Genomic DNA, 15,326 nt, shown 5'->3' on the forward strand with positions numbered 1-15,326 from the left:
CCGTAGAACGTTGATTTATAGCGACAACTTTATGTTCTTGTTCTTTACTCAAATGGTCATTTAGATTGCAATTCGCTTCCCAAAAAATTTGGTGACAGCCCTTCCTGGAGCGCGCCTCGCTCCACAATATAAAAAAAAATTCTGGGGTTTTACGTGCCAATACCACGATTTGATTATAAGGCACGCCGTAGTGAGGGACCCCGGATTAATTTTGTCCACCTGGGGTTTTTTAACGTGCTCCCAATTCACGGTACATGGACGTTTTCGCAGTTAACATCCATCAAAATGTGGCCGCCGCGGCCGGGATTCGATTCCGCGCTCTCGGGCCTATAAGCGCGACGCCATAGCGACTACGCCATCACGGCGGGTCTCCACGATCTAGCCAGTTATACTTACAGCGTTTAAATTATGCAATTAAACAAAGGCTCTTCTCGTTGATCTGTTGACTGGAAAATTTCTTCTGCCGCAATCTGTTCCGGTTGCGTACGGTTTCTTTCATTCGTGAAATATCTTACTGTTGCGTACTTCAGTTGTCAAGGTTTTTAGCTGTATTTCCGTCTTGTCCGGACTCGAATTTATCACTGCATCCTATCGGCATTGCATGCACCTGTGGGCACGTATTCAGAGCAGTGCCTATATGGGAATCTCTCGATGGTTCCATTTGTGAGTACTTTATACACGGATTTTATATTACCCTCATTCCTACCGCATCTGTTGTCAGAGGTTATAAATGTATAATGAACGAATTTTGTTTCCACGAGGGTGGCGCTAAACGTGTAAGTAAGTTGACTAATTAAACGGCGTCATGGTTTCATCGCACTGCACGCGCAGTTGCCGATGCCGTTGCGAGCATCAGCGTGCATACATCGGGAGCTCAGCCGCGGCGCACTCGCACACCGAATAATCCAGAAAGATTCCCGGCCGGAGCAACGCACAGGAACGCTGGCGCGTGACCGCCGCATAGCTCCGCTTATAGTATAGTGCCGACACGCCAGGTCACGGTAGATAATTTGCTCTCGTTCTTGGCCGCTCGCTGCTGGCGTTGCATAGACCGGTCCCTCAGCTGTGTCCTATCGGAGAACGTCTTTTCTCGCGCACTCCGCGTCACGCGGTATAATGCAAGGAGCGATAAAAGATGCCGTATCGGCTGCACAGCTTTTTGCAAGCGTACAGAAAAAAGCAAGAGTGGTTGATTGCATGCCCAACTTGAACACGACATATATAGGTAAGCCTCGCTGTGCGGAAGCCTGGCAAGCCAGTGGCAAAAGCAAAAGGCGCGAGTGTTGACGCCACACTGGCAATCTGGCGCACCACGTGTCATGTGAACAGTGCGTTGGCCACTTGAAATGTCTGTGTTAGTGCGAGACCAGGTTGGTTTGCCGACACTTTCATTGTTACTCACGCAGCGAAAGCTGTAACATCCAATCGGCCGCTTCTCTGGTTGACGTCCCCGTGTTCTCCCTCTGTTTTGACTGTGCTGTACACGCTTAAAATGCGCGCGCTTACGACCAGCTTGAGAACAGCAATACCGACGAAGGCTGTAAAACTATTTAACACACCCAAAGAGGAAGTAAGGGTGCGAGTTATCGGCCGATTTGCACCGTTATTCACTTTTAAAGGTGTACATTATTTTACAGTGTGCCCGCCGCCATGGTTCAGTGGCCACGGCGTCCGCATTTAGATGGGCTCGAAAGCAAAATACGCTCGTATATATATATATATATATATATATAAATAAATAAATATATATATATATATATATATATATATATATATATATATATATATATATATATATATATATATATATATATATATATATAGTTCGATTTAGGTGCATGTTAAAGAACACTAGGTGGTCGAAATTATTTTGGAGTCCTCAGCAATATATATGCGCTCATATATAGCCGGCTGTTCAGATTCGGCAACCCCAAGCTTTAAACACCGGAGTTTTGCGGTCGTATCAACGTCAACTTCCAGCTTGAGTACGCCACAACACGGGTGGTTACGGTGTGAAAGAGCAGTTTTCGAAATGGCGGGGCTTCTTAGACAATACTACACAAAGGACCACGCGCGCGTCTTCGCGTCGCCTCGCTGTTCGCACTGGCCGATCCTCACCTCGCTTGCGTACACGGTGCGGTGCCACACGGCACTAATCCCCGTCTGCTTGCATCTGCCAGGAGCCGACACGTATTTGCAGCAGCACCTCAGGATGTTTACACAACCGAGTCAGGCGCGCCGTGACGTGTTTGCAGGGCTATAGCTTGGGAGGCCGAACTCCACCGAGCGGATTGAATTTCGACCGCACGTGCTCCTCCTCCTAGACGGAAGATGTCTGTCCCAGCGCGGCCCGTTCAAGCACACGCCGGCAGGACTCACTCACTGGCAATGCATACCGTCGGCGGCCGTGACGGAGCAGATGTTTGGACACTCGCGCACACCGAAGCCTTGGCGGCTCGTTCTTTTCAGACGTCTGAGGGCGTCTAGGCGCTTCCGTCGCTGTTTTGCTATTGTTCGCGTTCTCGGTGTACAGGGTATATATATATATATATATATATATATATATACACGTGTGTGTGTGTGTGTGTGTGTGTGTGTGTGTGTGTGTGTGTGTGTGTGTGTGTGTGTGTGTGTGTGTGTGTGTGTGTGTGTGTGCGCTCTCGTCGTCTTCGCACCGTGAGAGTGCGGCGAGAACTGCGCGGAGGGCGACACCGCAGACAGACGCGCTGCAAATCTTCCGCGAGCAGCAAACGCCTCGGTTAAGTCACTCGCTGCACAAGAGCAGTTGGGATCCAGACCAGTTTTTCAGGACCCGCTGTGTGCGACGCGCCCGCTGCGCCTGTCTGCTGCTCGACGGCCGACAGTAAAACGTGCGGAGACGCGGCGACAAGGGGCGCCGCACGTGCGCTGCCTGCCATGCCCACGGTTTTTAACCAACCAGCCGCAGTGCCTCGTAACTGATGCTCAGCCGCTCAGTCAGAAATTCGTGACCGAACACTGTGCGCGCGCGGTCATTTTGAAAAGGAAACGCGCCACTAATGCGGTTTCTGTCGCGACGGTTCTGTGCGGTCGTTTCGGTGCATGCATCATCCTGTTAACTCAACTCTCTTGTAAATCCATAGTGCCTGCGAGAAACTCGCAGGTTGTACAGCTGCGGCATGAATACGCAGGGAAATGGAGCTCAGGCGATCAAGAAAAACCGAGGGCTTGGCCCCCGAGATCTGGTGGCGCGCACGGGCGCGCACCGCCGGTTCTCGGAGGCAATGCCCTGGGTCGCCTGACCGCCTTCTGGGGCGTCGGACGCTGTCTCCGCGTGTTGCACCACGTGGTGTCGCTAATCCGCATGATACGCTAGAGCCTATACAGTAAATCCACGATGCGGGCTTCTGTTTTCTCTGCTCATCACTTCTCCATAATCTCTGGAACCTCCTCTAAGCTGCGAAAGGCATCTGCAGTCATCTGGCGCTTTTCGTAACCGTCGCGTACGATATTGTAGAAGGCTACGGCGCGGGCCGGAACCGACCGAGCCAAAGGATACACGCAAAGATTGCGGGAGCACACATATTGGTCTGCGCGTTGAGCCGCTTGCATCATTCGCAGCGCACCTTTCATGTGATATCACTGCGCCACGATAATATACCTCATATTGAACATTCCCAGATGTCGTTTCGACGTCCCCGCTGTGAGGCATGGCTGTCGCGGGTATAGTCTGCTACTAATGAGGTATAATGAGGGAGAGACACGACGTCTGTGTGCAGCTACTGATGCGATGTCACTGCAGTTGCTTTCACTTGACAGCAACTAAAATCGCCTTAAAGAGTGATGGGAAAGCATTCACTCAAGAATGACGAGGCTCATTCCACCACAGGGAGGCGGCTACATTGACACTCGTAACGATTCTCGCTCTGGGTAACCATACTCGAACGGAGCAAAGGTAAACTGAAGGAAAATGCGCTGAGAATATAAAAATAATTCTGCCATATATGTTTACTCAATGTGCGCTATGGTTTCGTCGCAATGTGTATATATTTAAGGATGCGCACGGCCACGCGAAAGTGTCCACGCGAAAACGCCATGTCGTGTTGAGAGCCTATATACACTGGAGTGCGTCAAACAAAAATTTTCGCTTTGTATAAAGTCTAGGACACTCCGACAAATAGTGTTGGACGTCACCTAAAGTCTCATAAGTGACACGAGACGGCAACGCGACAAGTCCGATCTTGAATAGCCCCAACTCACCTTATAGCTCTACACACATACACATACGCACATAGGCAGTGGGCACACGAATATGCGCCGACCGACGGCGCCACTCGACCTCACAACTTTTTTGCTGTTGCCAAAAGAACTTTTTGGCTGGCAAGCAATCTAGTAACACACACACACACACACACGCCCGCACGCACGCACTCACACGCACGTACAACAACAACAACAAAAAGACACACTCCTTCGTCATCAGTTCAACTAACTTCCTGGGCGCATTCTTTTCGCTCACGCAGCTGGGATAGCCTTCGACCTCCCTTTTTTTTTCGTCATGTCGTCCCGTAAAACATGCCCGCAATTTCCTGAACGAAAGAGCAAGCTAAACAAAGAAAACTCAGACCAAGAACAAAATCGGGGAAGGTTAGAAATCACCCACGCGCGTTTCCTAAACACGTGTTCGGAGTTACGTGCACAGGAGGAGGAGTACGGGTCTACAGACATCCTTTTAGGCGGGAGAGCTCGCGCGCCGGTCGCGGCGTCGGCGGTGGCGGCAATGCGTGTTTGGGCAATCATGAGATCGCTTTGCATCGGCAATGTCGTGACCAGCTCGGGCCACGCAACCAGCCGAGGCTCTGCGTCTCTCTCGCTGCCCGCTAGCGGCGGCAAGCCTGGGTTTACCGACAGGTCGGGCTCTGGGAGGAGCGGAGTGGTGGCGGTGGTGCCGAGGCACGAGACATGCCGTCTCTGATGAACACCTGTCACTCATCGGCGCGCGGCGGTCGCGGCGGTGGTGGTAGTCGCCGCGCCGGCGCCGCGCTGCGCGCCCGAGCGAAACCCGCGCGCCGCGAGCGTAGTAATTGTATGTGCGCGCGTAATGCGTGTACTGTACGCGTGCTCATAAGAAGCGAGGGGACCGCCTCTCTTGCCGTTTGTTTCTTCCTCTGTTCCGGAGGAGAGGGCGCCGACACTCCGCCGTGCGCGTCTCTTGCTGCGCGGGTATACGAAGGGTGCGCGCCCGCTATGTGCATGCATATACGCGGACACACCGTGCTAGCGTACACATCTGCGTGTTGTTCTTCGTTGTCCCTTTAAGTGTACGCGTGTGTTTGTGTGTGTAACCTCTGTCTTGCGCGTGTGAGCGTTCGTGCCACACAAACGCAAAAAGCCAGCGCTACCTATATTCTGTGTGCCGAGAATACTTTCGGTGACCGCCCGCCCTGCATTGTACTGCAACACTGCGGCAATGTGGCATTAGGGTGTGTCATTTGAACCGATTCCAGGCCATTCGAGCTCGCACAGGCGGTGATTGTTCGTTCGTGGTAATACGTCTCGCGCGCCCTGCAGCTTGTGTGGCGTTTTTCCTCGTTCGGGCGGCTGAAATGGGTCCGTTCGTCGTCGCTGATGACAGGTCTGCCATATGCGAGAGCAGATAAATGCAAAAGTCAGCCGGAGCAAATGATTGAAGCGCCGTCACGGAAAGGTCGAAGGAGAACGTGTGGCCTCGTTTCTACTTTCTCCGGCTTACAGATGTATGATTTGCATAAACGCCTCGCTCCACACATGTGGCACATAATGTAAGCTTCGGCGCTTTCTCATGCTCCCATTCACTCGCTACGCCTTTCACCTAAATTACTGGCACTAAGGAGAGTGTTCAATGAGTCGTGCTATTTACTGCATGTTTTGAAACAACGTATACCTGCATGAGTAATGCGCGGTTGTCAACTCAATACTATACCACCGCTGGCCAATGACGGCCCTGAATAACGCTCCAATTATAAACTGAGGACATCGGGCCATGTCGATTGGACGATAAAAAGGGAGGGTCACGAGGATAAAATCGGCAAACCTCGAGCATAAAGTAGCTTTCTTCAGAACAGGCGCATGGAACGTGGAAGCGTATGGATCAATAAATATAATATATAGATATGTGGCAGCGATACTCATAAACAATAAAAGACTGCACTTTACTTCCTATTTATATAGCATGTCATCCGTAAGTGTGCACAGATGTTTTTCTCTTAGTTTTTTGCAAGTAAGCCGCTTCATGCGTTCTTATAATACTCATGTGCGGATGATTCAGATATATTCCAGCAACGAAAGTGCATCGTACACTTATAGCTGACATGGTTTGACAATGCATGTAAATATCCACAATCACCCTGTCGTCGGAAGAGAGAGAAATAGAGAGAAAGCAAAGAGAGGAAAAGCAGCGAGGCCAACCAGATATGCGTGTGGTTTGCTACCCTACACTGGCGGTAAGGGAAAGAAGGAACAGAAAGAGGAAAAGAGGAAGAGAGTGAGCACTGAGTGCATGTACGTGGGAGGATCCACAGGGACACTATACGCGGTCTCTCAAACCGGTGCACTTCAAGTACTGTACTAGTGCACGAATCGCTTTTTGTGCCAGTGACTGATGTGGCCACGGTCATAGCATCTTTGTCTCAAGAGAACGGTCTCGAGTCCAGTCAGGTTAAAGTTGTTCGCAAAAAGAGGTGTTGTACGTTGTCTAGCGAGGACAGATACACAATAGGCGCTGGATCGTTTCCTCGCACCTGCGGGAGTCGCCATATCGGGCTCTCTGCCATTCCGATACGACACTCCCAGCCACAAGCGGGACAGTAAAGTTGGTTCGCCGCGGCAAAGGCTAGATGGCAGTTGTAGCAAGGGATCCAGCATATGCAATCCGCAATTGAAGGCACTTGAACTCCAGGAAGCTTGTGACTTGAATTGTGAATCTGGTCCACGGTGACGAAGAACAAAGTCGCCAATGCAGCGTCGATTTCTTCGAGTGAAAGTGGCATTTTCATTTCTGGTACACCTCGGAACATTCTGCGAGAATACGTCACCTAATTTCTACCACGTATGAATATTCATTATCAATGGATGTGACATTTTACGTTCAATTATTCTGTTACTTGTTTCAGTTTGCTTATCATGCGTTTATCTTTCCTTCGAAATGCCACACGTCGCCATGCCCATGAGCACGTGTTGATGGCTGCGAACGCGTGGGATTGTAGTGGTGTGTATTCTCACTGTTGCCAAAGAGAGACTAATGTTCACCGTAACTATTGCGCAGGTGGCGGCTCGGCATCCGAACAGCCACGACAGCGAGGGCCAAGACACGGCGCTCGTGGTGGTCTTCGTACGGGAGGCTGGTCGCGCGGCGCCGCTACGCTTTCGGTCCCCGGCCGAGGGTTACAGCTTCTCCATCGACGAAGACGGCGCCCAACCGAGCCTGGGGCGAGAGCTGGGCCGCCTGTCGCTGGAGCGCTCGGACCAGGTTGACCGCGCCCGGTTCTCCATCGTGGACGGAGACCCGCAGGGCTGGTTCCGGCTAGACCCGCTCACCGGAGTCCTCAGCACGGCCGCGCCCCTGGACCGAGAGCGGAGCCAGCGGCTCACTCTGGGCGTCGTTGCCAACACCCTGTCCTTCTTCGCCCGCACCAGTGTCGCGGTCACGCTGCGCGACGTGAACGACAACGCGCCGCGCTTCGCCCAGGCCCTGGTGCGCCTAGGCGTCCCCGAGAGCTGGCCACCAGGCCTCGAACTGTACGTGCCCGACGCGAGCGACGCCGACGACGGTGTAAACGCCGAGCTCGAGTACGCACTCGCCTCGGGGCCCGCGGCCCTGTTTGCCGTGGAGCACGGCAGCGGCATGCTGCGGCTTTTGCAGCCCGTCAGGCTGCAGGCCGGCAAGGAGTTCGCCCTCGAGATGACGGTGAGCGACCGAGGCCAGCCTCGGCTCACGTCGCGTCAGAAGCTCGTGGTGACGGTGCAGGACGTGAATGACCACACACCGACGTTCGAGCGGCCCTCGTACGAGACGTCGTTGCTCGAGTTGACGAGCGTCAACGAGCGGTTCTTCGCGCTGCACGCCTGGGACGCCGACCATGGCGATAATGGACGCGTCTCGTACCAGATCTCGGAGGGCAACGACGAAGGCCGCTTCGGAGTGTTCCCCGATGGCACTGTGTACGTGAAAAAGGCGCTGGACCGCGAGTGGCGCGACCTGTACGCGCTCACGGTTGTGGCGCGAGACCACGGCGAGCCGCCGCGCTCGTCCGCCGTCTCGCTGCTCGTGCACGTGCTCGACGAGAACGACAACGCGCCGGCGTTCGACAACGCCACGTTCACCTTCTCGCTGGCCGAGAACGAGCCGCCGGACACGCACGTCGGCAAGCTGACTGCAGAGGACGGCGACCGGGGACGCAACGCGGAACTGAGTTTCTCGCTGGCGTCCAACGAGAACGACTTTGTTGTCGATCCGCGCACGGGCTTCGTGCGCTCGCTGCGCTACTTCGACCGCGAGAAGCTGCTCGCACTGACGGGCCACGACTCCATCACCATGGACGCCGTGGTGCTCGACTCTGGCATCACCAGGCTGCGCGGTGAAGCAAAGGTGAGTGTTGACTGCAAAGCCTGTGGGAGCACTGGCGACTTTGTTTCCCATTGCGTCGTGCGTAACCTGCCTCAAGCTTTTGAGCAGTGTGGCAGAGCCTAATCCATGGCGATCAACTTCTACCTTTATCAGGGTGATCGCATATTGGTACCGCTTCGCAGTACAGACGGCTGCATATTGAGAGACAGCGACTCCAAGCCGAGCTGTCGTACGTACCATCTAGCCAGTGATAGCCAGTTCACTCAGTGTGGACCCAAATATAGATCGCCCCGGATATGTATCCACCCGATGGTCTGGAGTAGCGCAGAACATCAGACTCGGAATTTGAGCAGAGCATGGCGTTTCTGCCTGGTTTCGCAGCACTGCCCGCGCCTTCGATAGAGCCAGTGTTGCGCAAAACAGCGCGTAATTCCGCATCTCCACTTCTCCCCGCGGGGACAAAGACATCACCGCAAACCACCACCACGGCGGCGGGAGAGAAGGAAGGAAAAAAGCCCATCTCGCACAGGACGGGCGACCGACCATATGTGTGCGCGGCTCCATTCGCTCTACTGCGATGAGGCTCGGTGAAGGGGAAGTGGATGGCGGCGGAGGAAAGGAACCAGAGAATGGTGGGCTGCATGCGCACTGCGCCGCCTAGCCTTCTTTGTCGACGACGGAGCGCCGACGACGGTTCATGGACCGACCGACGGCGCTCCTCTCTCGCTTACTCCACGGAAGGGGCAGGACACCGCGGCGGTCGTGACGAGTGCGCGCACTCGCGTCAACGCCCGTTCCAAATTGTCTCGTGCACGGGATCGCGGCGGCAAACAGGCGCGCTGCACTGTCGCCGCCGCGGTGTGTATCGTGGGCGATTCCACCGGCCGAGCTCTGCTGCGCGCGGCTGGCTTTCGTGCGCCCTTCGCCACATCAGCCAGATAGCCGCACTCGGGGTCGTATACACACACACGCGCGCGCGGCTATCCCGCACCGGTATGGGCCAACTCCCCTCGACCCGGCCCTTCCACTAATGATACCCTTTCAGAGAGCATGATAGGCAGGAACCGGAGAAAAGAAATATCAAGCCGGGGAATCACACACGCAGGAGAAAATTGGCAGGTCCAATGCTGTCACTCGCTGTTCGGGTCTCAAATGAAAAAGTAAGAAAAGCACGAGTAAAAAGAACAGGAAAGGAAGGGGATGTTATCTAATAGCGTTCTCTCTGGTTGCTTTGTGTTCCCTAAACAGCCACTTCGGTACGCATCCGCGGCGATTTCCGCCCCGCCGCGCAGCTCATTTGCTTATTCATTTTTGTTCCCGTTGTTTTTGCAGCTTGCATTGTATTCCTCAGCTGAGCGTGTCACGCACTCACTTTTCCTTCGATGCTTGACTGCGCTAATGTGGTTGTGCATGGCGACTCTGTGGAATATGTTTCCTGTCACGTACGTACAAGACTTGTCCCACCGTGCTGCAGTAAGTGAAGAGCGCACGACAACCGCGACGATGACACCAGAAATAGAGACGCTTGTGACAGGGCTTGTGTGTGACCTCGTGAGGGTCTTGGGTGGTCTTGTCAGCAGCTGTCCAGCTACTCTTCTTTCGCTGTCTTCAGTAGACGCCGGTGTGGGGCCTTCCTTGTCAGACGCGTGTTACGAGTCTCTTATCGTCTGTACCTCTCGGTTATTCCCCCCCCCCCCCTTCTTTTCTTCCAACTAAAGAGCCAGCTAGCGTGCACACTGAAAATTCATTTCCTTGCACATTGGAGTGCGCACCAACATTGGTGTCACCGATGTCAGACGGTGCACTCCTTAACCGAAGCTTTGCGGGTTCATTAAATGGCCGATTGTCTTTGGGCCTTGGCGGCGCACGGTTATTGTAAGCGCCGCAAAGAGCCGAAGGCAACGCAACAGACCCGTTCAAATTTTGGCTCGCAAGGAGCTTGGGTGGTCTAGATGTGAAGTGCTCTGCAAACTGTTCCCTGCTGTCTTTCGAAGAAGTCAGAGTGCAGTGCCTTCCCGATCAGACATATACGTAGCTTGTGCTTCTTATTTGCTCTCGTTCCCGGCGTCAGCCCTTTTGCCTTTCTTTTCTTTTTCTAGTATCCAAGTCAGGCAACCACTTAAGGGGCGTTTGAAGTTTGCTTGCTTTGCATCGCACTAGTAGGACAAAGGAAAGAACTAGACGACACGCACGGCAGCGAAACAAATAACACACCTGGAGGCTTAGACTGAATTGCCCTTCCTCTTAACTCTTACGGGTGTGCTGCTATCCTTTGGGATGAAACCCAAGCGCACACGCGTTTCAACCTTGATAGGTGCATGGCAATGCACACTACGTGTCACACCGCGTATTTCTTGTGTTTACCTATTTACTCTTGAACTCAACAAAGCATTTGGTCAGTCGAACTCGACTGCAGAAGCTGACTTCGCGATCATTTTCGTGTCGCAGCGCATTGTGTGTGGTTGCCCGCCTCCCTCAGGAGTGCACTCTGGTTTGCCATCTTTGGCAGAAGCTCGCTGAAGCCAGCGGTTGCTCGTGCTGGTCTGGCAGGAAGTTCAGCCTTTTCCACCTTCGATGCGTGCGCCAGAAATTGGAACCGTCAGCAGAAAATCGATAATCGATAATAAATAGTCGTTGGTGGCATATACGTAATATAACACTGCTCCAAACGAAAGCGGCTATGCAATGGCAAACAGCACATACGAACGAAAAGCTTTGTGAATTAGGCCTCATGGGGTACTATATGCAGGGAGGCCGGAGTTCGACAAAATTCGGGATCTCCGCTCTGTGGTGACGCCCTATAATATGAATGAGCTATAATGGCGTCAAGACATAAAACTCGATCCTCGGCACGCCTCCTCTTTTATTGGCTTATGTAGATTCACTCTTAGGTTATCATCACATGGGCGACACCTCATGGGCGGTCGAAAAACAAGGAGTCACGTGGTCAAATCATCGGTGCCTTGTTTCATTTGTTTATCGTTCCACCCAGTGCATTACCTGTGCAAGTAAGCTATTGCAAAACAAAAAAAAAAAGCTTTCTGTTGTATTTTTATTACGCACTTTATGGCAGTTTATAAGCATTTCAAAATGTGCAAGGTGGGCACTAAATATGCTTTAAAATAATTTTCAGTTTATTACAATATGTCTTGTACCGCGAGAGACAGGTGGATAGACAGATATTGTCCCAAAGAGGAGACATGCCCGCGCTGTGTCCCCGAAAGCCATGGCAAGCGGCCTACGCGAGTGTGTAGATAGACAGCGGGACAGTCACGGTTTGCGATACTGTGTTGATAACGATAAGCGGCGCGGCACGTAACTTTGCCCAGTCTTCTGCGTCTGAAACGGCGGAAGCGGCGTGCGCAGGGTGCGTTCGTGTCGATATACGTGGCTTTATCTCGATATTTTACCGTCTGCTGCTTTCGCACATTCCGCGCTGTATTTCTTCACGGACTGCCGTCCATATAACGTACTCAGGCGAGCGAGAAACTCGGGGCATCCTGCATAGCTAGCCAGGGCTCGTATTCACAAAGCTTTCTGTAAGTGCTGCTAGCTTGCCTTTGGTTGTCCGCTTCCGCTAATGATATGTCCAGCATCAGAAGTGGCTAGAATTTTGTCTTAAGAACAGTTCTAGCGTAAGAGGTTCTTATGAATATGGGCGCAGGTGAAGGCCTTATCAAGCAAAGTGGTACAGACGCGAGCAAAAGTCTAGAGACAGTAGATTCCGCGATTTTTTTGTCTTTTCGCTCTCCCTCTTCTTTCTTTCTTTTTTTTCTTTTTTGTTCTCTCTCTCTCTCCAGCCTAGGCATCCAGCGTGAAATCAAGTACTTCAGCCCACTTGCGCCTGTTCGACAAATACACTGAGACAATTCCACGATGCGCAGCTGCGGTAGAAAATTTCTTAACGTGTTGCTGATGGCACGGTCTCTAGACTTTTGCTCCCGTATGTACACATCGGACCTACCTTTAGCCAAGGAAAGTACAGATTAATGAAAGTGTCGCGACTTCTGTAGGGGGATGCGAACCGTTATTTCGATGAAGTGAGACAAAGCGGAGAACATAAAGCCTAATCCAGCGTCTCCGTGCTTTGAGTAATTAAGAAGCGGCGGGTTTTTTCAACCTTTCGTGGCTATTACGCCAGTGTACATACGATCAAAGGGTTTAATGTGTTCTTATAGCTTAGACTTTCAGCGTCGCTCCTGACCATACATTAAACAGCAAGCAAGCGCCTATGACTAATGTGGATTAGTAATGTTCCTTGGACAGCCTGTTGTGTTTACATGTTCAATGGGGACAGAATACAGAAAATAAAGAAGAAGTACGCAATGAAGACAGGCAGACAATTTAAACGCCTAGAGATATACATGGTTGACGTTGTTGGAACCATGTAAACTATAAAGGGAGTTCACCATAGAAAGTGGTGATCACATATATATAGTGGGTTAGTTCGTGCAAGTTCTATTTAGGGCAGCACGCAGGGCCAGTTCTGTTTCGCCTCGCCACAGTCCATCCTGTGTTTTCGCTATATACACTATAAACCAAACCACTTTTATCTCCGACAAATGAGTTGGCGTCCCTCCAGGCAAAAAGCAGACACATACAACTATGGTTCTGTCCGCGCTACTCATCGGCGTTCAAAGGAGCAGCTTCTTCGCGTTGGCTTTTTCGCTCGACTCCCACCTGAATATATAGACTGGTTACATAGCTCTGTTCCAGCCCTCGAGGCCGAAGTGCGCCATCTATACATCGCCGGGTCCCGCGCAGGTGGTGGTGCGCATCACGGACGTGAACGACAACGCGCCGGTCTTCTCGCGGCCCAGCTACCGGGCCAGCGTGTCCGAGGCGGCCGCGCCGGGCACCACGGTGGCCCGCGTGAGCGCCACGGACGCCGACGAAGGACGCAACGGCGAGCTGCTGTACGCCATCGCCGCGGGCAACGAGGCCGGCGCGTTCGGCATCGACGAGGCCTCGGGCCAGCTCAGCCTGGCGGCGCCGCTGGACCGCGAGGCGGCCGGAGCCTACACGCTCCTGGTCATCGCCAGGGACACCGGGGCCGAGCTGCAGCACACGGCCACAGCCACGGTGCTCGTGCAGGTCCTCGACGAGAACGACAATGCGCCGGAGTTCGCGCTGGGAGCCCTCAGAGTGAGAATCGACGTGCTGTCGGATCACTTGCAGTTTCTTTCGTGTGTGTATTTAAACAAGAGCGTGGAGGCCCTCGTTATGTGTAAATTACAGTATAGGGGCTTGGCGAATTTACCGTCCATGAGCCAACGCTTATAACTGTCTGTCTGACCGGTTCGTAGCTTGACAGCTCTTATCTAGACTTCTCTCTTGGGTAAAGCCCTCCAGCTTCACAGTTAAAGGGACTGACAACCAATTTTCATGGTACCTATTTTTTTTATGCGATGGAAAGCTTACCGGTCAGAGTGTCTAATCATAAAGTGGTAACGCGGAAAACGCCGTGGAACATTTTTTATCAGAATTTTTAGATCTGCAGGGAGGACGTAGTCGTTCACTGGAAGCGTGCTGAAAGTGATAGCTGGGTGCGATAGTGATTGTACGCCGGCATTAGTAGGAGGCACACAAGTGCGGCCGTAACTGTGAGAAAGTATTATTTTGGTTATGATGTCCCTGCGATTCAAGTTTTCCGAAGTGTTAAAGTATTTCTTCGATAGGAGCTATGTGTTTTCGTGGTTTCCTGTCCAACTGCTCTGGTATTTAACCAGTAAAAACGAAACTGATCGGGTCGAAAACGAAACGACGCTTTTACACGTGATGCGCAGTTCAGCGTGTTGCCGTAGCCATGCGTGCGCTTTTGACTTCCGAAGCATAAAATCGAGCGCAAGTGCCTAATAATACAGCAAATGCAATTGTGTTTAAAAACCGCCGACTTACGTACAGTAATCTCATAGACTACATCCCAGGTACCAAGATTTCACCGCCAGGCCTCGCCACTTACTGGTTTTTGAGACTTTCTTTGCCAACTTAAAATTATAATTCCTACTTAAATCGCGAACAACGTGCTGGATTCTATCACTATAAATCATGGTCATTTCATTTTCATCAACATCGCATAACACATACTGGCCAGTTGTCAGTCCTCCTCACAGTTTTCAAGACTTCACAGTTAAAAGAGGCATCAAACTCGCTTAAGAAATTGGACTGCGTATACGTTGTACAAGAATATCCTCTAGAAACGTTGATTGATATCCAGGGGCGGATAAGAGTATTTTTTAAATGCTTAGGGGAACCTATGATGGGGAAGTTAAATGTCCAGAAAAGCCTTAAGTGTATACACACGGTTGCTGAGCCGCATGTTTGGGACCGCTGATGTAGCTGTGGTCATTGTCGCAAACAGGAACACGTCTTTTGCTCTAAGAACACTGTTCTGAACGACGTGCCAAGACCGAACGTTGTTTAGATACAGGCGTCATTGCAGATATCGTGATAAATCTTCGTTGAAAAATGAAAAGGGGTGGCGGGAATTGTGCGGCTTACGTAATGCATACTTATGTAATGCGAAATACTCAAGGTACATACAGCCTATGCGTAACGTATACGTATGCGAAAGAACGCAAGAATACATCATACGGCAGTCTTTCTCGTCCTTGCATGCTTCACGTTGCAATCCGCAGGAATTGCGCGCCTTCCACTTCAGAAACGTACTTTCTGTTCATCTTTCTTCTATTTCATGATATAGGTAAATCACAACGCGTTATAGACAAGAAACGACCGCAGA

General features: G+C 51.9%; 2 protein-coding genes across 2 annotated transcripts in view; one reads left to right on the forward strand and one right to left on the reverse strand.

Annotated features, from left to right (window-relative positions):
* LOC142578815 (uncharacterized) overlaps nt 1-15,326 on the reverse strand; it is a 116,107-nt gene that overhangs the window by 73,651 nt on the left and 27,130 nt on the right. The gene's annotated exons all lie outside the window — the stretch shown is intronic.
* The window catches only part of ft (cadherin-related tumor suppressor fat), a 116,493-nt gene that overhangs the window by 31,741 nt on the left and 69,426 nt on the right, over nt 1-15,326 (forward strand). Inside the window, exons 2-3 of the mRNA XM_075688409.1 lie at nt 7,283-8,605; nt 13,349-13,729. Of these exons, the coding sequence (XP_075544524.1) occupies nt 7,283-8,605; nt 13,349-13,729 (1,704 nt within the window). The remainder of the gene's footprint in view (nt 1-7,282; nt 8,606-13,348; nt 13,730-15,326) is intronic.

The sequence above is a fragment of the Dermacentor variabilis genome, chromosome 4 (genome assembly GCF_050947875.1).
Source record: "Dermacentor variabilis isolate Ectoservices chromosome 4, ASM5094787v1, whole genome shotgun sequence".
Taxonomy (NCBI): Eukaryota; Metazoa; Arthropoda; class Arachnida; order Ixodida; family Ixodidae; genus Dermacentor; species Dermacentor variabilis.